This window comes from Henningerozyma blattae, chromosome 2 (genome assembly GCF_000315915.1).
Source record: "Henningerozyma blattae CBS 6284 chromosome 2, complete genome".
Taxonomy (NCBI): Eukaryota; Fungi; Ascomycota; class Saccharomycetes; order Saccharomycetales; family Saccharomycetaceae; genus Henningerozyma; species Henningerozyma blattae.
The window spans coordinates 1,409,994-1,435,173 of NC_020186.1; the positions used below are offsets into that span (position 1 = coordinate 1,409,994).

Sequence of the window (25,180 nt, forward strand, 5' to 3'; positions counted from 1 at the left end):
ATACACATCTTGTAGTATTATTTAAACAATAATCAGTCGGTTAAAATTACAATATAATTGTTTATTTAAATTCATACGTCTCATTTTGACCATGAGTTAATACTGCAGCTCTTTTAGTACCCATTATTCTCTCTAAAGCCAACCCATCTAATTTGCTATATATTGTTCGAACATTTGAAATATTTATATCAGTATTACCAGTAAATGCGTTTTTCCCAATATATCTTACTACCTCGTTATAGAACTCTGGATTAGTTGGTGCTTTGTAGAAGACTATGTTCTTTACCCCTTTAATTTCATAACGTCTAAAATGATGCAATCTTTCGGTGTACAAAAGAACTTTAACACGCCGTTGTTGGAATAATGCTCTATTAGAGTTAACTTGCTTTTGATCCGAATATTCATTAATATCACCAAATAGTATAGTCGTCTTTTCCTTTAAATAATTTCTGACTCTAACATAGTCTGTATAATCTGTAATGTATATCAACATACCATCCTCATAACTTGTAGATTTAGTTATACTTTGAACAATAACACTGGTAAAATATTTAAAACGATAATCGGGTTCATCTACAATAGAGCCGCCTATAATATCAAATCTGTGGAACATTTGCTTCACTCTTAAACCTAACTGACCAATACTAGATTCATTAGGTGTGATCATTTTATGATTCTTCCATCTTCCTGACCAATTCTGACACTTCCCATTCAAAAAGAAATTTGCTGAAGGCGAAATATACTTTGTGAAGATCATTGTTTGTCTAAATAACTTTGCTTGATCATTGATATACCACATTTTAATTCTGCTAAAATCGGTATCATGTTGTTCTTTTGGAATCTTATTAATATGTTCAAATATACTGGTAACATGTGAAATATTTTGAAATTCCATGGAATGTAATTGATCAATGATCATAAGCTCAATGGAAGATAAGAAATCATCTTGTCTCTTCTTTTTGTCAGTATTTTCAAGTATCATATGTAAACCCAAGGGAGAACAAACAATAATATCTGACTGATAGAAATTACTATACAATTTAATAGCCTTTCTGGTAAATTTTATACCTAAAACAAAATAATCATTAGAGTTCCCCTTAAAAACAGCTTGGAAAGACTTTGGTTTGGATGCTGGAAGCAAAGATTCTTCATAAAATTGATCTCTGAACTTGCTTTTTTTATCAATTTGATCAATACCAGATTTCTTTATAATTTCATTCACAATAGAATAACCTGCATCTCTAGTTGGGGCAACAATTAGAACTTTAGGTCTAGTGAAACCTTGATCAAGAAATTCAGCATCTGGATTGTCTTGCACTTTTGAATTATTTTTTAGAATACGGTCTCTAGTTTTATATATGTGATTCAAAACATGTAAGCAGTACAAGCTTCTATATTCTTCTTCATCTTTCCCATAATTGCCATATTCATAAAGAATATCTTTATATTGAAACATTGGATCGACTAGTTCTTTTTGAATAGTTGTTAAATTGTTAACTGCAGGATCTAACAAGTCATTATTAATCTTTAATCTTTTTTTTAAAGCGTAAGAGTGAATACTGGATTTTAAAACAGGTGATTTAACTTTTGTTTGTTCATCTTCAAGAATTCGTGGTTCTGAATAGATACTTGATTCATACTCATTAATTTTGTACTTTATAGAACGGTATTTAATTTGTTTATTTTTAAAAGCATCTGCAAATTTATTGGTAAATTGCTCAGTTGGCTGATTAAAGTGTGAGTCAAAAGGATCAGACTTATTATCACTTTCATCATCACTTTCTCCTGCATTATCGTCGTTATTTTCCCCTTCTTCTTCATCATCTTTTATTGACAATAGGTTGTTTTCGATTTCTTGTTCTTCTGTTTCAAATTTTTCATCCTCATCCAAATCTTCATCAGTTAAATGCTCTTCTTTAGAAGTTTCGTTGAGATTATCTCTCATTTTTGGTTCTTTGTGCTCACTTTTTAAAATTGTCACAAGGGCATCGTAAACCTGTTTTTTCTTTTCTAGATCTTCTGTGACTTCTGCTTCCTTATCAATAGAAGTATTTGAAACATCTTCATCTGAACTTTCATCTTCAATTGTTTCTTTTACAATCCGGGTATCTTCTGTTTTAAATCTCTTAGCACCGCTCGACTTCTTGATACTTCTCTTTTGGCTTCTTCCTCTTTTACCGTATCCTTCCGAATAATTATTTTGTGGTTTAAAACCTGACATTTTAACCCTGATTTTCAAATTTGTTGATGTAAAAAGATAATATAATAATCACATTAAAGAAATTTTTGTTTTTTAAGTCAATTATAACAGAATGCTATTGAAACTTTTTACCGCTCTCTCTTTGTAGAGAAAGCTCATCACTAAAATTTTTCAAAAACACGGATCACATGAAAAGTGTACAAAAAAAAAAATCAATTTTCCATAATAAGCATTTTGGCGCTGGGAAATGAAACAATGACGCAATGAGACTTCAGAGATCGTCATAAATGAACCTTAAGTAAAGTGATATATATAAAATTATTTCACGATCGACAATCCAAGATACTTTACCGAGCTTTCCTTTAAACTGTAAGGATATCCTGAAACAGCTTGGTAATTTAAAGAGGAAAAACTTTTCCTTTGAAGTAAGAATTGATATAACTTCACCATTCGAGCTAAAACTAAGATTATTATATCTACAACAAAAAAACAAACAAATAAAGAAAAATTCATTAGTCTACACATTTTACCAAATTTTGATTCCATTGCAAATGTCACAAGTGCTTAAAAATCTTGGAGAAAGTACAAGATTCTTTTTTGCAGGCATATACTTACTATCGGTATTGATGACGGTTCCGATTGCCTTTCAACTTGGGGGACTTCAGTGTGGGCTTGCATTTACATTGACGTTATTTAGTTCTTATTTTATTACAACTACACTAAATGCAATAGCAAGAAAACTAAGATGGCAACGATTTATTGCTTGGACTAACTTTCTATATTATTTTCAAAATTTCAATATAATAGGCATTTTACATATATTCCTTTCATTATTTTCACATACTGAATTATCCATATCAATGAGTGATGAAAATCCTTCTATGGAGACAATTACTTCTATATTAAAGAATAATGATACATATCCATCCAAGACAATATCATTTATTTATAAATATTTCTTTTATTATGCGATGCCTCGATGGAAATTTTGTCTTTCATATTCCACTCCCTTATTTGCTTTAGTGGAAGGGTTTTTCACAATCTTGGCTATTCAAGTTATTGGTGAAACAAATATATGGTTAACTACAGTTAAAAATTCAAGTATATGGATTATCTTATCATTAATAATGTCAAGTAGTATGGTTACAACATCAATATATTATATCTATAAAATATATGTGACTCCACTTTGGCACCTTTCAAATCAAGTGGCTTCATTATTAAGTTTTACATTTTCATTAGTTGGAGGTGTAGCCATATATGGAATTGTAAGTCATCGTGGTTCAGTAGTGGAAAGTTCTTTATTCTTTGCATATATTGTATGTTGTATATATGAAATTTCTCCCATTATGGCTACTACTGCCATGGATGATATATTTGATACATTAAAGGAAAGTTGGCAAATTCATCAAAGGAATTTTTTTATCAGTGATAATTTATTAATTTATTATTATAATTCTTTAATCAAGAATGTAGATGAGTTTATTAAATTGAAAATTATTAAATTAACTACCAAGGATAATTTTTCTAATAAATTTAATTCTCTATTATTCCAATGCGTTAAAATTTCCAAGAAATCATTTAAATTCATATTAAAATTATCCAAAAGATTTACATTAGGTATACCATCATCAATTTATGAATTATATTCAATAACATTAAAAATGGCATCTGAATCGATATCACCTGTAATTCTAGTAAATCTTTGCTATAGAGTATTAATATTTTATGCAGCCACTAGAATAATTCCTGCTTTAGAAAGTAGAAGTAATGGATTTTCTAATAATAATATTAAGACTAAATCAAACAGCAAATTTATGAAAGTATTGTATTGGTATAGTCCATGTATTTTAATTGCCATGTATACCAATTTAATTTTACAATATTCAGGTGAATTGAAGAGTGAATTTAAATTGTGGAACAATTCCAACAATAATGAGGTAGTTGTTGATTCATGGAGATTTTGGAATTGGTGTAATATCTTTTGGACCATTACACTTTATGGAAGTGAATTAATTGGAGGTAGGAAATGATATCACCTTATAATTTACACAAGCTTTCAGAAAAATAGATTATCATCTAGTTGTACTATCTCTATATATTATTATTAATGCATTTTTCTTTTTTAAAAATATCATCAAAATTTATAAAGTTAAAAGATTTGTTTAACAAATTACAATTTTTTGTAAAGATAAAAATAAATTTCGAAAAAAAAAAATAAAAATTTTAAGATTCAGAAATTGAAGCAAGTCTCTTCCCATGCTATTATTTTTAGCTCAGAGCTTGACTCTATGTTGCATAGTTATTTCATCATTAAAAAAAAGTACTAATTTTTTTTCTTTTTCGATTATTTTTATTACAATTACAAAATATTGTAATACTCTACTGAGTAAAAACAAACAAAATGGCAATGTTTAATTCAGTTTGGCACCTTTGAAAATGCAAAAGAAACTAGTTCTAAGAACTAATCTTCAAACTGTTTTTATTAAAAAAAATAAAAAAAAAAATTTGGAATCCATGAACCAAGAATAGTAAGCTCCATTGGGTTACCATAATTTTCATAAAAAAAACTACAGCAATCGTCATAACTATGGTTTGAGATGTACAGAAAACACCTCCTTACCGAAAATACACTAAATTTCTCAGAAGGAAATCTAGGATAGGAAAAAATATAATAAATTATATTTTTTAATGAGTTGATTTAAACATTTTAAAATTTTTAAATCTCATTACGTTTTCCGCATATAGACTGGTGGGAGACTTTCGACCCAAAGCATGGTATGAGTTTTAATAAATAAAACCCTTTTGTAAGCTTCGATTAGTGACGATTCTTTGGTTATGGATTGGTTCTTTTTCACAAAAGTTAGAAAATATATAAGTAAAAAATGTAATCTTCTCTTATTTTTTTACGGATATGTATTTGGTATTTATACTTTTTTTTCTTTCTTTTTTCTTCTTTTTTTTCCACAACAGATCTTGCGAAAAAAAAAAAAAAAAAAAAAAAATTAAGGGCCGGGTAAGATTGAAATATTAATAGGTCATAACCTAGTGGAGTAATTTGATTTATTTAATAAAGTACATTCTTCAACTATATTCCCATTATTGCCTTTGCAAAAGTCATTGAAGTATACTAAAGTAATTACCTGATATGTCCGGTAGTTATTGGACATCTACCCAACGATCGAAATGGCAATTTACAAGACAATCGTTAGCTCGAGAACGAGCATGTCTTTGGAATACAGAATTACAACAATACCCTAATGGGTTGAATGTCATCATGGATACACCTTCCAAGAGGGATAATAATAACAATACGACAAATAGTAACGGACATCAAATATATGCCAAGAATATACCTATAGCAGCACGAGATTTACATTGGTCTAAGGATTATAATTTGAGGATTTATAGTTATTTTTTAATAATGAAATTGGGACGTCGACTTAATATTCGTCAATGTGCATTAGCGACAGCTCAAATATATATGGCTCGATTTCTATTAAAAGTCTCTGTAAGAGAGATCAATTTATTTCTATTAGTCACCACATGTGTTTATTTATCATGTAAAGTGGAAGAATGTCCTCAATATATCCGTACACTGGTTAGCGAAGCAAGATCTCTTTGGCCTGAATATATCCCACCTGATCCGACAAAAGTGACAGAGTTTGAATTTTATTTGATTGAAGAATTGGATAGTTATTTGATAGTTCATCATCCCTATAATTCTATGGAAGAGATCATCAAGTGTCTTAAACAAGAACCTTATAATTTAAAATTGAATAATGAAGACATTCAAAATTGTTGGAGTCTGATCAATGATAGTTACATAATCAATGAAGTACATCTGTTATATTCACCTCATATCATTGCTGTGTCATGTCTTTTCATAACGATCTGTCTTCGTAATGTCAAGAGTATTAATAATTATAATAATATGAATAGTGGGGTGAATGAAGATTCTCGTAATAATACGAATAGTAATATGGAGATTAATAAGAAGAAACAAGAAATCTTTAATCGATTCTTGGCTGAATCACAAATCAATTTGGAAGAAGTGATGGATACGATCCAGCAAACGATCACGTTATATGAACATTGGGAATCATACCAAGAAGTATGGATCAAGTTTCTTTTGCATGCATTATATTTACGAAACCCTACTAAAATGAATTAACGATGTGTTATGATTTCAATTTTAATTTTAATCTTAATTTTTTTGAATAAACGATTATATATAGATAAAAATATTTAATATATATATAAATAAAAATAATAATAAGTGTACTATTTAAAACGTAGATAAAAGTACCATTAAAGAGACCCAAGTGATAGAAAATATATGAAAATAAAAAACCCCAAAATAATTCTGAAAAGAAATTTTTTAAAAAAATGATAAAGAGCTCACGCACCTGCGCCTAAGATCTTTCACCTCTTAATCTTCTAGCCAATTTGATATCCTTCTTTTGGATAGTGACTCTCTTGGCGTGGATGGCGGCCAAGTTGGTATCTTCGAATAAGGAAACTAAGTAAGCTTCAACAGATTCTTGCAAGGCACCGATAGCAGAAGATTGGAATCTCAAATCAGTCTTGAAATCTTGAGCAATTTCACGGACCAATCTTTGGAAAGGTAATTTTCTGATAAGCAATTCAGTAGATTTTTGGAATCTTCTAATTTCTCTCAAGGCAACAGTACCTGGCTTATATCTGTGAGGCTTCTTGACACCACCGGTAGATGGAGCAGATTTTCTGGCAGCCTTGGAGGCTAATTGCTTTCTTGGTGCTTTACCACCAGTAGACTTTCTAGCTGTTTGTTTGGTTCTAGCCATTGTTTGTGGTTATTGACTTCTGTGATTGATAATGATCTTTTAATTTTGAATAATGGAAAGGAGAGAAAAAGAGAAAAACGGAAATCCCTTTTACCAGAAAAACCAGTCCACTTAAATACCTTCGTCTCTGACTCTTTTCCCTTCTCTTCGCCTCCGCGTTTACTCCTTCACGTTCCTTCTTGTCTCTCTCACCAGTTGTCCTGTCCTGTCCTGTCCTGTCCTGTCCTGTCTCGTCTCGTTTCATTCCTTCCATCTTTCCAGCCAATAACATGCTGACCTTTACAGTGATTTCCGTCGTTTCCCATTTTCCATTTCCACACGGTATCACCGCAGAAACAATCTAAAATTAGCCAACAGAATATTAATTGCCGTGCTGGTAATTTCGCACACTGGGCCGAAACACTCAGACCGTGTTTTTCTCAGAGCCGAAAATCACACACCTTGCGGACCCATTTTTTCGCACTTTGTATGGTGATCCGTCACCTCTCGCGCGAAAAAATGGGTCCGTACGCTGACGCGTGAATAAAATTAGCCGCCGAGGTCTTTCGCGTTTTTTTTGTATTTGCAATTTTTTTGTATTTGAAATTTTCTATTGAAATTTCGCGTGACAAACTGCTGCGAAAAACAGGGGCCGCATGCGAAATTTTCGGGCCTTCGTTTCCAGTGGGTGAAATTGAAGTAGTTTGATTCGAGAGTTTATTATGGCCAGATAGCCCGGTCCAACAAGAAAAAAACACATTGAAACGAGGCACGGGGATTCTAGGGCCAGAGATTAAGGAGCCGCGTGTTGTTTATTCATTACGTATAGTATAGATTATGGTTTCTAGATTATTGGCTTTTTTTTTTTACAATATATAAAGGCCGAGTATTGTTGATCTAAATACGCTTATATCTTTGTATTTCTTGTTTGTTATAATACATAAAAGAGCATCAGCTTATAAAGCAAAACAACAAAACAACTAACTAATAAATAATATTATACAATGTCTGGTAGAGGTAAAGGTGGTAAAGGTTTGGGTAAAGGTGGTGCTAAACGTCACAGAAAGATTCTAAGAGATAACATCCAAGGTATCACCAAGCCAGCTATTAGAAGATTGGCCAGAAGAGGTGGTGTCAAGCGTATTTCTGGTTTGATCTACGAAGAAGTCAGAGCCGTTTTGAAATCTTTCTTGGAATCCGTTATCAGAGACGCCGTCACTTATACCGAGCACGCCAAGAGAAAGACCGTCACCTCTTTGGATGTCGTCTATGCTTTGAAGAGACAAGGTAGAACCTTATATGGTTTCGGTGGTTAATTCGACGGGAAAAGGACTTTCAATTCGAATCACTGTATTTTCCATGTATTTTTTCTACTTTATTTTTATATTTTTATTCATTGGGTTTTTTTTTCGGTCTACTCTTTACTTAACTTAGAAATTAATTACAAAATTCTAGTACAAATAAAAATTCATTTATTCTATAAATACGTTTATACGCGTTGTTTTTAATTAATTCTATATATATATATTTTTTACTTTTTTCATAGTTTCTAATAAAAAAAATAAATTTACAAAAAATATGAATTCGCAAACACTTTTGCTTTTATATGCTTATGAAATGCTATGCTTACGTCTCGGCCTCGCCGAGCTTAAGCCCCAGATTCGCCCAAGAATCTTCTTGTTGCTTGTATTTCAAAAAATCCTTCTTGACTTGTTTAAATCGTTTCTCACCATTCACTTTCCCCGTCCATTCCCCATCCAATTCGAAATTATATTCATCTTTATCAAAATAAATCATCCCGATCCATTTTTCAAAACATTGATACGAAGAATCCTCCACATCAATCTTGTTAGGGCAGCGGCATCGACACCCACTACCAAACTCGTTGGATCGATCGTATTGCCAATCGGGGCTATTCACTTTTCTGGAGAATCTCTCTTCTTTATGCTTGTAAGGTAATTGACCTTTATACTTGTTACCATCCCCTTCATAATTTCTAGGGCAATGATGTAGATTAGAATGTCTATATCCAATATCTCGGAAATAATGAACATCATGCAAATTTAATGTCATGCCTAACCCTAACGAATGCACAGGTGCATCCCCCCATCTTTCTTTCCAAAACCCTCCGCTTTCTTCCAAATATTGGAAATATCCATTATAAATATCATTATCAAATACATCCACTCTAGCGATTTCAAAATTACTCCAAAAATGGCACATGTTATATTCTTCATCATTGAATTTATCCTCCACAATCGGTAATTTAGATTTAGACTTGCGTACTAAATATTCAATCCCATCATTATCATCAGGATCAAACTCAATAAGATGGTCCACTGAAATCATCTCACTAAACTTATCATCAATCTCTTCTTCAAAATTGATCCAATCGTTTAATCCTTCATTACTATGCTCCTCCACAAATTCGTCATCCAAGATCTTGTACGACCTTGTGAATAGTTTCCATAACGATCCCACAATCAAATTATTAGAATTGATATAGGATCTAGTATATCGGAACAAATTGGGGACAGTCCAATATAATTCAGGAATTACAATGGTAAATCCATATTTCTTATTATGTCGTTGCATTTCATAAAATGGATCATATGTTAAATCACAGAAAAATTCCACATCGGGTTCAATTCTCCAATACCATTCACGTTTTTGTACTAAGGGATGCTTATAAAATAATCCAGAATAAAATCGACACATCTTGTGATATGATTCCAACCCACCGTACATCACTGAACGATCATTTTGATCTTGAATGTATTGTTTAAATTCAAAGGAATTACGGACATCTTCAGGAAATTCCCAATTCAATTCGTCAATAGTACCAAATTCGACTGTAGAGTTTGTAAGATCCATAATCTTGTCTTTATATTCTTGGGTAAATTCCACATCATTTAAAAATACATATGGATAATTATACCATTGATTGAAATGTTGTTCAAGACTAGTCATGGTTCTTTTAACACCTTCAAATTCTTCATTTCTGGTCAATATGACAAAACTTGCATTCATCTTGGTATATTCGGGATCATTCAAATATTCATCCACATCTAAACATCCTCTATGGAAGGGGAAATCTCTTTTGGAGGGGAAATCAAACCCTGCATATGTAGTTACTTGATTATATGTGTTATATTCTATACTTAATGTATCTTTCATAACAATCCCTGTAATTACCAATGCTACGATTACAAGGACGAAAGTCCCACCACAATTATCCATAAATTCTTCAATCAAATATCTGATATGTCTAACTATTCGTTTTCTTCTAAACATATTGTCCTTTTTTTTTTTTTCTTTTTATATTACAATGGGATGATTGAGGGAGTTTCACTTTCACACAACCCTTTGATCTTGATTATTTTACAAATTTATAACAAAAAAAAATAATAATACAAATATTTGATCCCTAATAATTTTTAAACTTTTAAATTTTCTGTGAAGATAAATTACTTAGTAATTAAATATTAAATTCATAATTTTTCCTATACACGTAAATTTCATTGGCATCTAGTTTTTTCGAGTTTTTCAATACACGAAAAAATGGTAATGAAAATTATCAAAATGTGATGTGTGTAAAAATTTCAAAGCCTCGGAGTATCTTATCCAAAAAAGGTAACAAATCAAAGCATTGAATCATGTCAAAGAGCATCGCTTGTTAAAAAAATATAACATACCCATATATATATATATATATATATATTTAAATCTATTTAAACTTTCGCCAAGTGCCAAATCATCATCTCTTTGTTTTTTCACTTTGAAAGGCGCAGGTGATTTCCCAGTATAACGTCTTATCATCGCTATATCTTCTGTAACTTCGTCATGTGTCAATGAATTCAATGGAGGTGAAATTTTGATTATGGCTTTTTTATTTTTTAAATCTTTTTCTCTTTTATTTGAATACGTACATCTTTAAAGAGCAAGTTATGTAATTCATTTTTGATAGAAGATCGTGGGACTAATTCTGAATTTGTAATATCAAATAATTCTTTACAAAGAGATTCTGGTTTTTCTAAGAATTCTTTTAAATGAGATAATTCTGACGATTTTAACTCTGTTTCCTTTGCAGTTGTAGCGGCTGTGGTAGTAGATGTGGTGCCCCCCTCATCTTCCTCTGACAGTGCCTCTCTTCTTGTATATTTAAGTTTTTTATTTCGTGTGACACGTCTCCTATGTATACCATTATTAATAGTACTATGAGATTCAGTTTCCATTTCATAACTAGAACTTTTGGGACTCGTTATACTCTTGATCGATAGATTGGAGCCACTTCTTGATCCATTTGTATATTCTGCCTCTACCCCATTATTCAATTGACCTCTCGTAATTGGTTTATTTATATCTCTCCCCTTGGAATAATTCGTAGACAATTCTAAAAATGGCTCAAAATTTAAATGTTGATTTTTTTTATTAAGCAATTGATAATTTTCATTTTCAATTTTCAATTCTTGAATTTTCCTCTTGTATTTCTCAATTAATTTATTTTGGCATATATTTTCAATCATTCCATATTCATTATTGATACTATTAATTTCTTCAATATAATCATTTGTCTTGGATTCAAAAATGTAATCCTGGTATAATCTTAACCTAATTAAATCATAATCACGACCTTCTTTCAAATCTTCCATCTTATTGAAATAGTCGATACTAGTTTTCCCTTTTTCGACATTTAATGGATCACCTTCTTCATTTTCACCATTAATAGGATTTATTTCTTTATTATTTTGAATAGCATACAAATCGTTTTGAAGAACACGAATTTTCCTCTCATATTCAACATCTTTATTCTTATAAAAATAATCTTCATATACATTTAACATATTTATTAAACTCCGACGTTTTAATTCACTACGCGTCAATTGATTACTAGCCATGACCAAATTGTATTTTGAATAAATCTCTTGTAATATCACTCTTTAATAAACTAATTGCTTTGCAATATCAAAAAAATTCATTCTGTTTCAAATCCATTTACATTTACGTGTATGTATGTATATGTATATATATATATATACATGTTTATCATTTTTAACACACAAAACTTCTTAACATCCGAAATCATCTTTACAAATGTTGAAATTAAGGGCGGTAAACGATATCATTACCGGGTTTTTCAAACAGTAAATAAATCGGGCTAGTCATCTTTCAGGGTTTGCTTTTAGGTCTATTTAAGGTTTTTTCGAAAAACCCTATTTTCGAATTGAAAAGAAAAATTTCAATAATTTTATATATCATGAAAAAAATAGGAAACAATGGAGGAATTTTTCATCTTATTTCCGCGGAACAAAGAAAAATCGCCTAAAATTCCATTATCAAATCTGAATTCCGAGAAAAAAATATATTCTTCCAAGTAAAGCTTGAAAAATGCAAATACGTAATAATATGTAAAGATCTAATGCGTAAAAGATTTATATTTTGAATCCTAACAGGAAAATACGTGGCAAAGTTTGTTTCAAAGAGTTTTAAGTGACAAGCGTGGAATGTTTTTAATGAAGAGAAACGAAAAAGGGAAGAACAATCGATCATGCTGGAATTAATTATTAGTGACCCAAAATATATTAAGCCAATTAAAACGGATCTAGAGAAACATGGCTTATTTGCCAAGCCCATCTATCGAGATCCTACATTGCCCAATAAATCAGTTATTAGAACCACGATTCACGATTCCGTGGACGATGCTAATTTCCAAATAATTTCTCAATACTCTTCAAATTTCGAAATTCGTGATTATTATTTAAATGACAACTCAACTGACGTTTCAAAATCACCTATAATCAATTTTACTGAAAATTTTCTTTCTACAGAAAATTATAAGAATCTTTTAACCAGAAATGGGTTAAGTATTACCAAGCTTATAGAGCAATTACCCATCAGATATACGATTTACCCACCACTTTTACTATTCAATAATTCTCATCAGAAATCATTCTTGTTTGATGATTGGCAATTATTATTTAAACAAAAGATAGAAAATGTTACAAATAATACTACTGTTCAAGATGAATATTTCCAAGAATTGTTAAGAATTTTATTTCCTCAATTGACTCATGTAGCCATTAATAAGCCAATTATCGAATCAGATGTCATGAGACGACCATTCAATATTCAACCATTATATGGAGAATTAATCTCTAAAGATTTGCAATTGCTTGACAACGATCAATTATGGGACCATCCAACAAGTCATGATTTCGAAAACACATTATGGTGTCATACAATTCAAAATGGGATTCATCAATATTGGGCTCCTATTTTCACCATGTTTAGTCGAGGCAATATAAAGGAGAAGAAAAGAATCTTAGATAGCTATCCGGAAATTGAAGGCAATGACGTGGTTGATTTGTACAGTGGGATCGGGTATTTCACTCTCAGTTATTTACAAAGGAAAGCAAGAAATGTATTTTGTTTTGAATTAAACCCTTGGAGTGTGGAAGGATTGAAGAGGGGAGCAATCAGAAATAAGTTCCCATGGGTTTCAACAAGACAATTACAGGCATTGAACACTCAAACTTGTTATATCTATAATATGAATAATGAGGCAAGTATTGAAATCATCCGTGAATTGTTTCCCACAAATAAAAGACAAGAATTGAAATTGAGACATATCAACTTGGGTCTTTTGCCTTCAAGCAAACAAGGTTGGAAATTGGCCATTGAATTGTTCAACTGGCAGCAAGGCTGCCGGACTACTACTCTACACATTCATGAAAATGTTTCAACCGCAGCTCTACAAGATGGGACATTTGTCGAAGGCACAATCGATCAATTAAGATCGATCGATACTAATCACGAATATACTCCTGTCCATGTTGAGAAGATCAAGACATTTGCTCCGGACGTCTGGCATGTCTGTTTCGACGTAAATGTCACCAAATAGTCCCTTTTATTGTTGTAGGCATTGTTGATAATCTTTCCTTCCTGGTAGAAGGACTCGGCTTGCCAAAAGACATATTCCTCTTGTGCCACACGGTTCCGTTGGGCAATGCTTGCTACTGGCTGATCTAAGTAAAGCTAAGCCCAGTTGCCAAGGTCACTGCTGGTGATCTAAGCATCGACAACAACATACCAAGCCACAGAATCAACTTTTCACGTCGAATTCTAAGGCGCAGCAGCCAATAATGACTCCAGTAAAGCCTAAGCCTAAGCCTAATTCTACAAACAGCCATTGCCAAGTGGGCTATAATGGCAGTGCCTATTCCAGGGATATATTTCGATACCTCTACTGTACCATCACTGTCAGTATGGTATTATCATTATTGCCATCACTTTACAATTGGCTCTAGGTGAAAAATTTCATGAAATATTTTGATTGTTTGTGACTGTAATGCGATGTCCCGGGTAACAAACGGCTTACAATCTTCTCCGTGATTTGTCTCGGCATGTATGGTTTCTCTTTTTATTTTTTTGGCCTTTTTTTAATTTTCAGTTTCGGCATTTTCTCACAATGAGCCGGCAAATAAAATTTCTTCCGCATCTCTATGGGCATCCTTATTACTCGAGCTTATTATCGTAATTGTAATTGTAATTGTAATTATGGATATTGGTTGAAACAGAACAGTCTTTTGATGACCCTGCAAAACTAATATAATGCCAATATTTTATGTCATCTCTACTTGTTTAAATTCTATTATATTATTATTGCATTTCTTTTCCATACTTCATGGTATACGTTTAAGCATAATCTACATCGCATAATCTTCGCCTTTTTTCTACAATTGACTCAATCCGATCATATATTTCAAATAAAAAAAAAATAAATACGTCAATAAAGCGAGATACAAACATATCTATATATATATAAATATAGATAAATAGAAATAAGAAACGACGTTATATTTGTAGCTTTTTGCTTTACAGTTGCTTTTGCTATTGCTTTTGTTCATTGTGACTATACAAGGTAGGGTTTTTTCGGAGAATATCAAACTCATCTAGCGCATTTATACTTAACATTTGCAGATAAATATTTGAATAGTTTTGTTTTGCTATTATTATTTTTTTTTTTTTTGTGAAACACTCTAATGTCACAAGAATTTCAATATATGGAGGACACCTCTAATATCACCCCAACTAATGATAGTTTTAATATAACAAGAGACACCGCTAATAGCAGCTTACAGGGTGGTAACTTCACCACAACAAATAATATTGAAAATTTAATGTCCGATATATATTCGGAACCTGAAATGTTAGATGATCAGAATAAATATAATAAAAATGGGAATTTAAACAATAGTATAAGGACTACTCCGAAATTAAATATCTACAATTCAAATAATATCACACTCAACAGTCAGCCGAACATAACTATGAATGAAACTAGACAATCTGATATAAATGATTATTTGAATTTAGGTAATACTCCACCAAGGCAAAATAGCAATAATACCTCTACTATGTCTAACTCTTATAACAATTTAAATCCCAACACGATTCCACATTCAGATAGTCAAACAAGTCACAGCCATTTGAGAAATTCAAATTTGGCTTTATCACCAAATGTATCATATCTAAGTCCAAGTGGTGACGAAGAATTCGATGATTTATTAAGTTTACACTCGGCTACTTCTTCTAATATCTTATTACCGATGAATCCCAACGGTTATAAATTCGTATCGAATATAGATGATTTGAATAATTTCTTGGATCAAACAAATCAAAATTATGATTTTGAATTGAATCATTCAAAAGAGCAATCAAATATTTCATCTGATAATGCTACTAATAATAGTAAATCTGCCACAATTGATAATTTCTTTGCAAGTTTAGATATTGAATCCATCAATTTACAGCCACAAAATAATGGGTTAAATTTTTCCACTCATTCACATGCTATAGACATTCCCTTAGACAATAATAAACAATCAATTAAGCCACAACAAATAACTGTTCCACCAATAATATCAGTGCAAGAGTTTAGAAACAATGATGAGAATGATCAAAACATGCAAGATGATGAATTCGGTAATAGCAATAAAAGTTTTAATAATAGTATTCAAAATCCAAATTCAACGTTTAATGATTCCTCGGAATTAGTTAATAATATTATCTTACCATCTTCGATACCACATGATAGTTATCTGATAAATGGTTCTGCGGTTCAAATCACAACACCGCCAATCCAATCATCTACTTTTATGGATTCTCCAAATTATAATAAACAACAAAATCAGAGTCTATTGTCACCTACTGAAAATTGTAATTCCACAATCCAAATTGCCAAGAATAATGAGAAAGATAAACAAATTCATGAAGATATGAGAATGGCAAGAATAGGTAGAAGAAGAAGAATATCCTCGGGTGGTGGGCATAATCGTTCAAGAGGTTCTTCTGTGACTTCATCTGTGAGAAGTGTTTCCCCAGAAAATGGTCATATTATAATGCATACTTGTACATTTAGTAAATCAAGATCAAGATCGACAAGTATGTCAAGAGAAAAATTGTTGAAAATGGCAGACTTATTACCAGAAGATACCAACTCGAATCATTCTACTGATAATAATAATCAAAAAAATCTATCGTCGAATTTTAATAATAATCCCAATCCATTCCCAGATTTTAATACCCCAACTATTAAAATAGAAACTCCATCTTACGATATACCAACTTCAAATGGAATGGATATGGGAGATCTGAATAACAATATTCAGAAAGGGTCAATGGATACTATTGAAATAACTTCATATAATAATGGGCCATCTGATATGATAATGGGAGCTAACTACAGTAATTTAGCTAATGTAACTTTTGGTGAATCTGATATGGACCAACGACAAACTGACAGTATTAATAATCCATCTCAAAATAATACGCCAGTCTCTAAGACATCTTCTCCAGAAATATTGTCACAATCATTAAATAATATTCAGTCACAAACTATTGATGTAGAATCTCATCTACGAGAGGGTGAAACTTTACAAAATTTAACAGGTACTACAAAAAAAAGGTTATCACAAAAAAATCCAGCTATTTATGCGTGCGAATTATGTGATAAGAAGTTTACAAGACCTTATAACTTGAAATCACATTTAAGAACCCATACAAATGAACGACCCTTTATATGTTCAATCTGTAATAAAGCATTTGCAAGACAACATGATAGAAAGAGGCATGAAGATCTTCATACTGGTAAAAAGAGATATATTTGTGGTGGTAAGCTGAAAAATGGTACTAGCTGGGGTTGTGGTAAGAAATTTGCAAGAAGTGATGCATTGGGTAGACATTTTAAAACTGAAAGTGGTAAGAGATGCATTGCTCCGTTGTATGAAGAAGCAACTCATGAGAGAGGAGTCATTGATGTTAATCTTTAGAATGGGCAATATCGATTTTTTTTCCTTTTTTTAATTTTTTTTTTTTTTTTTTTTTCTACAAAAAAATATATATGAATATTATTAGTTGTACTATTAAATCTCATTTTTTATAATTTTTTGTATAATCTATACAAGAATTATTATATATTAAAAATCACCTTCTATATTTTTCAACTTTTGTCTTTTATTTAAAACTACTGACACTTCTCAAGATATTTTGTAGATCTCATCTCCGAGACTTTCCCACACATCCAAAAGCACTTTCCGATCTAATAAATTTAACCTCTTAATTAAAAGGATGAAGCCTAATATTTCGATAAAAGTATTCTAAGAAGTATCTATATATAAGATAACAAAACTAAACATTGTTAATAATAATACAATAAATTAGTGATGGATAAGGATGATGATTTTTTAGATAGTTTTGAAAATAATTTATCAAATCAATCAAATGATATTATAAAAAATACTAACAATTGGCAAGAAGTGGATGAAAAAACACTTCAAAGACAAATTGAATTAAATCAATATTTCTCTCGTAATCCTACTTCACTAATTCAGCTTAATTCATTAACATCAAATAATCAAACTATTAGGCCAAGTATTTTAAGACAATATGTTCATTCTACTATTTCCAATGCTAAAAGTTTTGATGAGTTGTATAATGGGTTGGATATATTAAATACAAAACTTATCCAGCATGGGTTGGTTACAAGTATCATACCTAATATTGATACTCCTGATGGTTTCAAATTACCATCTGCTGGAACTTCTACAATCTCTACATATTTCCCTACTCTCCCCCAGTCTTTTTCAAATATGGGATCAAATCAGTCATCAATAGTTGATTTGAATGTAAATTTAAATATAACACCAATTAAAAAATTCCTTGCGAAGACCGGTACTAATATTGGGAATTCTGAAGGGGATGGATATCTACAATTTCAATTGAGAAACATATTTGGTGGTGGTGAACAATTAAATTTCAATTTTTCTAAAGGTACAAAGATTCATTCATCGTATAATTTAAATTATTTTCAACCAATTACACCGGATTGGTTATTTAAGGCATCTTTATTTAAAAATTCAGTTCAAGTCGGGGCACCAATTGATTTATTATCTCAAGGTATTAGATTGTCAGCATCAAGCAATTTTTTAAGTAATACGAAAACACTTGTCAATCATGAATTTTCTACAGATCATTACCTCCGAACTACTAAGATACGAATGAATTCCGTATCAGACACTTTACTATTTCAAGCTGGTAATGATTTTATTTCTAAACTAGGATATTCTTGTACTTTTGACAGCAGAGATCATCCAATTGTTTCTTCAAGGGGTACTTTAATAAAACTAGGAAATGAATTTGCCCCTGATAGATTTTTTAAAACAAATTTAGAAATTGTTAAAAATAAAAGTTTCTTTAGGGATGATTTTATTACTATGGCTTGTACTTTTAAAACAGGATATATACATAATTTTTTCCCTAATTCTAAAGCAATTCATAGGAATGATAAATTTCAAAATGGTGGTGCTAATGATATTCGAGGTTTCCAATTCATGGGGTTAGGACCTAAAGATCGTTTTGATTCAGTTGGTGGTGATGCTTTTATTTCATATGGTTTTAGTGTAATGAATAAAATCCCAATTTGGAAATTTTATGATTCAAATTTCCGTTTCCATTGGTTTGTAAATGGCGGGAAATTAATTAATAGTAATGGTAAAGGCTTATTAAATACCTTTAATGATTTAAGTAAACAAAATTCCATGTCAGTAGGTATGGGTATTGTATTTAGACATCCCATGGCGAGATTTGAATTGAATTTTGCAATACCTGTTGTTACTCATTCAGGTGATATTACAAGAAAGGGCTTTCAATACGGAATTGGTCTATCGTTTTTATAAGAAATAATATGAACATTTCCTTGAAAGAGCAAGTAAAGTTGGTTGAAAAAAAAATGAGCAGTGATTTTTTAAATTACATAACGAAAATGCAGATTTTTTTAAATAATATAAATAAGAATAAATTAAAAAAAAAAAAAAAAAAAACGCCGTGATAATAATAAGTCAGTAAAATTTGCGCAAGAGTCAATATAATGTGATTTAATTAAATTTGGTTAATTAATGAGTTGTCTTTAGAATCCATTTATTGTGATGTTTAATCACTTCAGGGATAATTAATTCTTCAATAGAATTATTTTGAGTCTTATCAAGTCTAACCCAATAGCCATCTCTGTTACTAGGAGAGACGAAGACTACTTCAGTATTTCTTGTTTGTAATAGGTTTCCGATCACCAGCTGATGGCCATATTTGTCCAATGCAGTAGTAGCCTTTTGAATTAAAATTGTATCATCTGTTTCCAATTTAAAAGAGACAAGCATACCTTTTGGAGCCCAGGCTTCAACAAGTCTCTTTAAGAATTTAGGGACTGGATTTAAACTTATTAACAATCTACCATCTGGGGTCGTGACTGCCTTTGCCTTGGATCCTGTTAGGATTTCTGAATCAGTCGATTTTGAGTCATTAGATGCGTCGGATGAGTTACTATAGTCTCTACTTTGAATCTTATGTTTAGGTAAATCAGAATAAGGAATGAAAAAATCACTTACGGCAGCAGCTAGATAGAATAAACTGCCTGGTGAGTTCATTAGCTCACTGATAGCTCTCAATGAATACAAATATTGGTTAACAGTAGTGAATGGTAATATTAATAATCTTTTTTCTTCATTCAAATATTCTTCATACAAAGCCCTTGTTTTAACAACCTTTTCTTGGAATTCCGGTTTTATTTGACCTTTTGCGTCAATATAATCCAAAAATAAAGTATTCATACTATGTGTGAATAATCTATTATATGGTACTAGGGAAAATTCTCTGTATAAAAATATAACACTGTAACCGGCAGCTAAGAATTGTTCAGCGCTAGATGCACCACGAGTACCAGCCGAGAAATTGTCAATGAAACGAACCGTATTGTTTTCTAGAGGAACAGTAGTACCACCAGATGTAACAAGCACTACTTTATCTCTCCTTAATGATTTTTGCAAATGAAGAAAACTTTCAGCATTGCTAATCAGTTCTGGTAAATAACTTGGTGCAGGATTTGTTTGGAAATATATCTCTTCATCTGAAGTCTGAGCCACGGGAAAGATATTTTCATCAATTGAATGGTCAATGGCATGAGATATTTCTGTCGTCGAAGAATGTATTAAAGGTCTAGTAACAGTCGACTTTGATGTGGAATATTCTGGAGAACCGTTCATTTTGGAAGTTTTAATATCTATGTGCGATTGTATTTCCTTTTTTTTTATTTTATATGTTTTTTATATCGTAACAAAAATGAATGAATTGAATAAAATCAGAGGTACTAAGTCTATAAGTAAATAAATATTTTATACAAGCATTGAGTTTTTTAATTCTTTCTTTTAATTTATGATTTTTTTTTTTCATTTCTTATCTTTCTTATAGCTTGGCAATTTTTTTTTTAAATGCTGTTACTAACAGTTTAGCCGGGTGAGTAATTTACCATTCTTGGTTGTAAATCCTATCACGATTCAAAAATTTCGGTTTAAAGGAATATAACGTATATAATGCGACATTGTTTGAGAATTGTCACAGAATTCATGACCGTCAAACGAGAAAATTTAGTGGGGAGGCAAATTAATATTTAGAATACAATAAGGAAAGCTCTCATTACTTTTTTAAGTAAATTTTGAAAATAAAGGACAGGATATTAAGGTATATTGGTGGGTAAAACACATATAGACTAATTCCTATTTAGTTTGAATACATATGTGTAATAATGTTTATAGTTTACGTCATTATTTACTCTTAAAAGTTAGATGCTCTTCGCCTATGATTTTATAGACCTCGTTTAGGTTATTAATAAAATAGAGGATAATCTTAGAAGGCAATGTCATGACTACTCTAGTCTACCGGTGTTATGCAATCATTTGTTACAACACTATTTTAGCAAATGGATATACATGCAAATAATAATAGTATCTTATTACTGTGGTAAGAAACTGTGGACCAAGGAAAAGTTGACAGAAGGGATATAACCGTGTATAATTCTAACGATAGAAATCATAATGCAGTTAAGGAACCCTTTCAAGTAGACAGTATCAGGAAGGGTTTCCAGGCTTGACCAGTAGAAACTAGACGCGTTAATCATAAGCTTCACAAGATAAACAATGAAACATATCACCTACTTACTGTTGATGCGTACTGATCAAGAAAAGACAAAGGTGTCAGAAGATAAATTAGAAAAGAAACTAAATGGAAGATTATTAGGCCGTGGTAAAAGAGGAACTACCTGCTGAGATTACGTATAACGGTAATATAAAGCATTACAATGAGGTGGTTCCTGGCAAGGCTCCCCCACATAGTCGTCCATACAGGATGTGTGATGAAGCTAAGGAAGAATTGTCTAGGCAACTAGATCAACTGATAAAAGATGGTCGTATTTATCCAACGTCATCTCCCTAAGGTGCACCTGTATTATTCATTAATAATAATGATGGAACTAAGTGACTATGTGTGGACTTTAGGAAGTTAAATGAAGCAATATTTAAAAGTAGGTTTCTCTTACCATTAATTGACGACCTATTCGATCAATTGAAGGGTGCAAGCTGGTTTGCATCGTTAGATTTGATTTCAGAGTATCACCAGGTTCCTGTAACGGAGGATGATCAAGTGAAGATAGCATATGTCACGCATCAAGGGCAATATGCTTGATGTGCTATGCCATTCAGTTTAACAATCATACTATTTACATTCCAAACGATGATGAATAACCATTTAAGTGAATATATTGGGAAATTCGTGTGTATATTTAGATGATATATTGATTTATTCTAAAACACAAGAAGAACATGATAAAAATGTACGTTTGGTATTAGATCGATTGAAGAAATTTAAGCTGTCTGCTAAAATATCTAAGTGTTTCTTTTCCAAGAGAGAAATCCATTTCCTGAGACATGTTGTAAATGGAACAGGTATTCACATGAATGAAGCGAAAGTACAAGTAATTAAAGACTGGCCAACACTCAAGATTCCAAAAGATATGTTAAGATTTTTAGTTCTTGCAGTTTACTATAGGAAATTTGTTAAAGACTTCAGTAAAATTGCGAGTCCTATCCATAAGTATATAACAGTAATGGAAGGCTGAGAAGAGAAGCAACTAGATGCTTTTGAATTACTAAAGAGTAAGCCGTGCAGTGAATTGGTGTTGTTGCTGTTTGATGGAACTAAGAAAGTTTGTGTGACAACTGATTCCAACAAGGAGCTACTCTAGAATTGCTGGCTAAGGATGGTAAAGTACTAGGTGTGGCTACATATCCTAGTCCTTCACTGAATGGGTATCAGTTAAATTGGACCTGTTCGTAAATAATTGTATGCCGTAGTTTATACCTTACCTAAATGGAGGTCCTACCTTAAAGTAATATATTTTGAATTGCACACTGATTACAAATCGTTAGAAAACATAATGCAGAGTAAAGAAAATAGTAACCGTATCGATAGCTTAATTATACAGCTGGCTGATTTTTATTTCAAACCAAAATATATTCCAGGTAAACCCAATAGAGCGGATGCACTATCGAGAATGGCATTGAATATGTTACGGATTGTCGAACCAAAGTTGCAGTTGGCTACCCCAAATAAAGTAAAAGAAGCTTATAGATAAGAACCATTCATGAACAGGATTAGTAGGATATTGATGAAAAAGGAAAAGTGACCAACTGAACTACTTTCAATTATAAAAGGATATTGTATGGTCGGTATTCACCTGTATTATGGACTTGATGAGGGAGTGAGTTACAGATTATGCATACCTAGAGGCTTGAAAAAGATTAAGAGTTTTACAGAATTGTCATGGAACTAATGGTTCGGGGCTTCCATATGCTACAAGAATGTATGTATTGATGCTTAAATTCTATGGCTGGTCGAAGATGTTGAATTCCGTTCAACAGTATGTGAAAAGGTGTGAACCCTGCCAATTCTCCAAGAATTCGCATCAAAGACCGTTTGGTGTATATCATCCGTTGGAAATTCCATCTAGAAGGTTTGAAGCTATCAACGTTGATTTTGTATCAGGGATGAACCCTAATGGTAAATATCAGCAGGTGAAGGTCATCATTGACTGTTTAACAAAAAGGGTAATTTTTGTACCCCTCACTAAGAAGGCTACTCCTGCAGCTGTTGCCAATGTTCTTATCGAGAATGTTGTATAGCAGTATGGGGATACCAAGATTCATAGTGTTAGATAGGGATACAAAATTTATCAACACTGTTTGGGAAGTTTGTGCTCAATGTATGGTGTTTAAGAGTAATATGTTGTTGACCTATTGCAGTCAACAAAAAAGATATTGTGTTAGAGGAAAGATATTGAGCAGTAGTAACAGCAGTAAGATAGTATGCTGAAATCGTCAATATTGGGCGTAAAATAAAGCTAAGGTAACATAAACATAATAGAGATGAGGATGTTAGAGATATAAACAGAGTAGATAATATAAGGTATAGGGAGGATCTTGCTTCTTTGCTTGGTGGCTTCTTTTTCTATTCTATATAAAAGAAGTTCAAGAGAAGTTCACCACGAGACAGAGAAATCTTATCCCTTTATATACGATTTATTTGGTGTGCAGGAACTTGATAATTGTAATTGATCATTAGCAATTGGTTTATTACTTATTAGTTGGTTGTATTAATTAGGAGATTAATGTTGTTGAATTAGCATTAATAACTTATTAATTCATCTAATACCCGGCCTTTGATACGTGGCAATTCGTTTTTATATGGCTTTAGTTTTAGGAATAATGTTTAGAAATAGTGGTGTAGTGTAGTATTGTCTATAATTAGACTGGCGATAGCGGATATTGATAAAGCTCAATTAATGTGTATAAGTAATTGTTCTTTGAAATTGGGTTAGTGATGCTGGATTCAAGAAATTAGTTATTGGTTCTACATCAACACCATTTCCAGGAAAAATGTTGTAAAACCGTCTAAGCGCCGTCGCCTTTCACGTAATACTTACAAGAAATCAGTACAAAAGAAGCCTCGAGAGAGGACAGATCAGCTGACCACAGCTGAGAAACAACTATTCAGCAGGCATGGAACATCAACTGTAACCACTGAATCCGCACCTACTTCTGGTTTGTCTAGGATACCTATTAGTAAGAATGACACCCAGGTTTCAATGAGTGTACCGTATCTTGTAACTATGCACACAGAACTGGCCAGCTCTAAAGAAGTATATAAGGAGCATGTATAGATCAATATACTCTTATATACTATATAGAAAAGAACCAAGGGGAGATACAATAATCTTGTGTAATACAACCTGTAACTACTGATCTCACTACCATCCGAAACACCCTCCTTGTCCTGTTAGTCTCGTATTACAACAAAAAAAATTGTTGTAAACCAACTTAGGAGTACGATACACTTAGATAGTAACTACCAAACTTAACTTAACAATCTTATTAACTTAACACCAGTTAATACTTCGAACTTACGAATATAATTGTTGTTCTTTTTTAAACTAAATAACTATGTGAAAGAACTATAAATTTATGTCTTAAGTCTGGAAAAGCTGGCCTTTAAATACTTTTCAAAGGTCAACGCCAGCTTTCCCATTTTACTTTAATTGGACTGTTTGTAAACTTACTTATAAGGGTAGGAGTGCACAGTTTGAGTAATGCTGGCTAACTAGTAGAGATTATGCATTGAACCGATATTCACAGGTATGCAACTAGCAGTTGCTCAGTGTTATGTATAATTTCTAGTTAGCAACTTGTAGATGAGTATAAAGTCAATCTCGTCTACAACAAAAATAAGAAACAAT

The 25,180-nt window shown here is 31.7% G+C and overlaps 11 protein-coding genes across 11 annotated transcripts; 6 read left to right on the forward strand and 5 right to left on the reverse strand.

Moving 5' to 3' along the window:
- Window positions 1-61: 61 nt before the first annotated feature.
- On the reverse strand, window positions 62-2,221 carry UTP25 (rRNA-binding ribosome biosynthesis protein UTP25; the record flags this gene model as incomplete). The annotated part of the gene is made up of 1 exon (XM_004178894.1): window positions 62-2,221. The coding sequence occupies one exon, from the start codon at window positions 2,219-2,221 to the stop codon at window positions 62-64; it is 2,160 nt and encodes a 719-aa protein (XP_004178942.1).
- Window positions 2,222-2,751: 530 nt separating this feature from the next.
- Window positions 2,752-4,233, forward strand: ICE2 (Ice2p; the record flags this gene model as incomplete). The annotated part of the gene is made up of 1 exon (XM_004178895.1): window positions 2,752-4,233. The coding sequence occupies one exon, from the start codon at window positions 2,752-2,754 to the stop codon at window positions 4,231-4,233; it is 1,482 nt and encodes a 493-aa protein (XP_004178943.1).
- A 1,115-nt stretch (window positions 4,234-5,348) lies between these two features.
- SSN8 (cyclin-dependent protein serine/threonine kinase regulator SSN8) lies at window positions 5,349-6,374 on the forward strand (the record flags this gene model as incomplete). The annotated part of the gene is made up of 1 exon (XM_004178896.1): window positions 5,349-6,374. The coding sequence occupies one exon, from the start codon at window positions 5,349-5,351 to the stop codon at window positions 6,372-6,374; it is 1,026 nt and encodes a 341-aa protein (XP_004178944.1).
- A 241-nt stretch (window positions 6,375-6,615) lies between these two features.
- Window positions 6,616-7,026, reverse strand: HHT2 (histone H3; the record flags this gene model as incomplete). Its single annotated transcript, XM_004178897.1, has 1 exon — window positions 6,616-7,026. One exon carries the CDS (start codon window positions 7,024-7,026, stop codon window positions 6,616-6,618), a length of 411 nt encoding a protein of 136 aa, XP_004178945.1.
- Window positions 7,027-8,009: 983 nt separating this feature from the next.
- HHF2 (histone H4) lies at window positions 8,010-8,321 on the forward strand (the record flags this gene model as incomplete). Its single annotated transcript, XM_004178898.1, has 1 exon — window positions 8,010-8,321. One exon carries the CDS (start codon window positions 8,010-8,012, stop codon window positions 8,319-8,321), a length of 312 nt encoding a protein of 103 aa, XP_004178946.1.
- Window positions 8,322-8,631: 310 nt separating this feature from the next.
- Window positions 8,632-10,299, reverse strand: KTR5 (putative mannosyltransferase; the record flags this gene model as incomplete). The annotated part of the gene is made up of 1 exon (XM_004178899.1): window positions 8,632-10,299. One exon carries the CDS (start codon window positions 10,297-10,299, stop codon window positions 8,632-8,634), a length of 1,668 nt encoding a protein of 555 aa, XP_004178947.1.
- Window positions 10,300-10,901: 602 nt separating this feature from the next.
- Window positions 10,902-11,903, reverse strand: SDS3 (Sds3p; the record flags this gene model as incomplete). Its single annotated transcript, XM_004178900.1, has 1 exon — window positions 10,902-11,903. One exon carries the CDS (start codon window positions 11,901-11,903, stop codon window positions 10,902-10,904), a length of 1,002 nt encoding a protein of 333 aa, XP_004178948.1.
- Window positions 11,904-12,553: 650 nt separating this feature from the next.
- On the forward strand, window positions 12,554-13,906 carry TRM12 (tRNA(Phe) (4-demethylwyosine(37)-C(7)) aminocarboxypropyltransferase; the record flags this gene model as incomplete). Its single annotated transcript, XM_004178901.1, has 1 exon — window positions 12,554-13,906. The coding sequence occupies one exon, from the start codon at window positions 12,554-12,556 to the stop codon at window positions 13,904-13,906; it is 1,353 nt and encodes a 450-aa protein (XP_004178949.1).
- A 1,141-nt stretch (window positions 13,907-15,047) lies between these two features.
- CRZ1 (DNA-binding transcription factor CRZ1) lies at window positions 15,048-17,336 on the forward strand (the record flags this gene model as incomplete). The annotated part of the gene is made up of 1 exon (XM_004178902.1): window positions 15,048-17,336. The coding sequence occupies one exon, from the start codon at window positions 15,048-15,050 to the stop codon at window positions 17,334-17,336; it is 2,289 nt and encodes a 762-aa protein (XP_004178950.1).
- Window positions 17,337-17,729: 393 nt separating this feature from the next.
- Window positions 17,730-19,241, forward strand: SAM50 (SAM complex subunit SAM50; the record flags this gene model as incomplete). Its single annotated transcript, XM_004178903.1, has 1 exon — window positions 17,730-19,241. One exon carries the CDS (start codon window positions 17,730-17,732, stop codon window positions 19,239-19,241), a length of 1,512 nt encoding a protein of 503 aa, XP_004178951.1.
- A 216-nt stretch (window positions 19,242-19,457) lies between these two features.
- CAB2 (phosphopantothenate--cysteine ligase CAB2) lies at window positions 19,458-20,600 on the reverse strand (the record flags this gene model as incomplete). The annotated part of the gene is made up of 1 exon (XM_004178904.1): window positions 19,458-20,600. The coding sequence occupies one exon, from the start codon at window positions 20,598-20,600 to the stop codon at window positions 19,458-19,460; it is 1,143 nt and encodes a 380-aa protein (XP_004178952.1).
- Window positions 20,601-25,180: the final 4,580 nt, after the last annotated feature.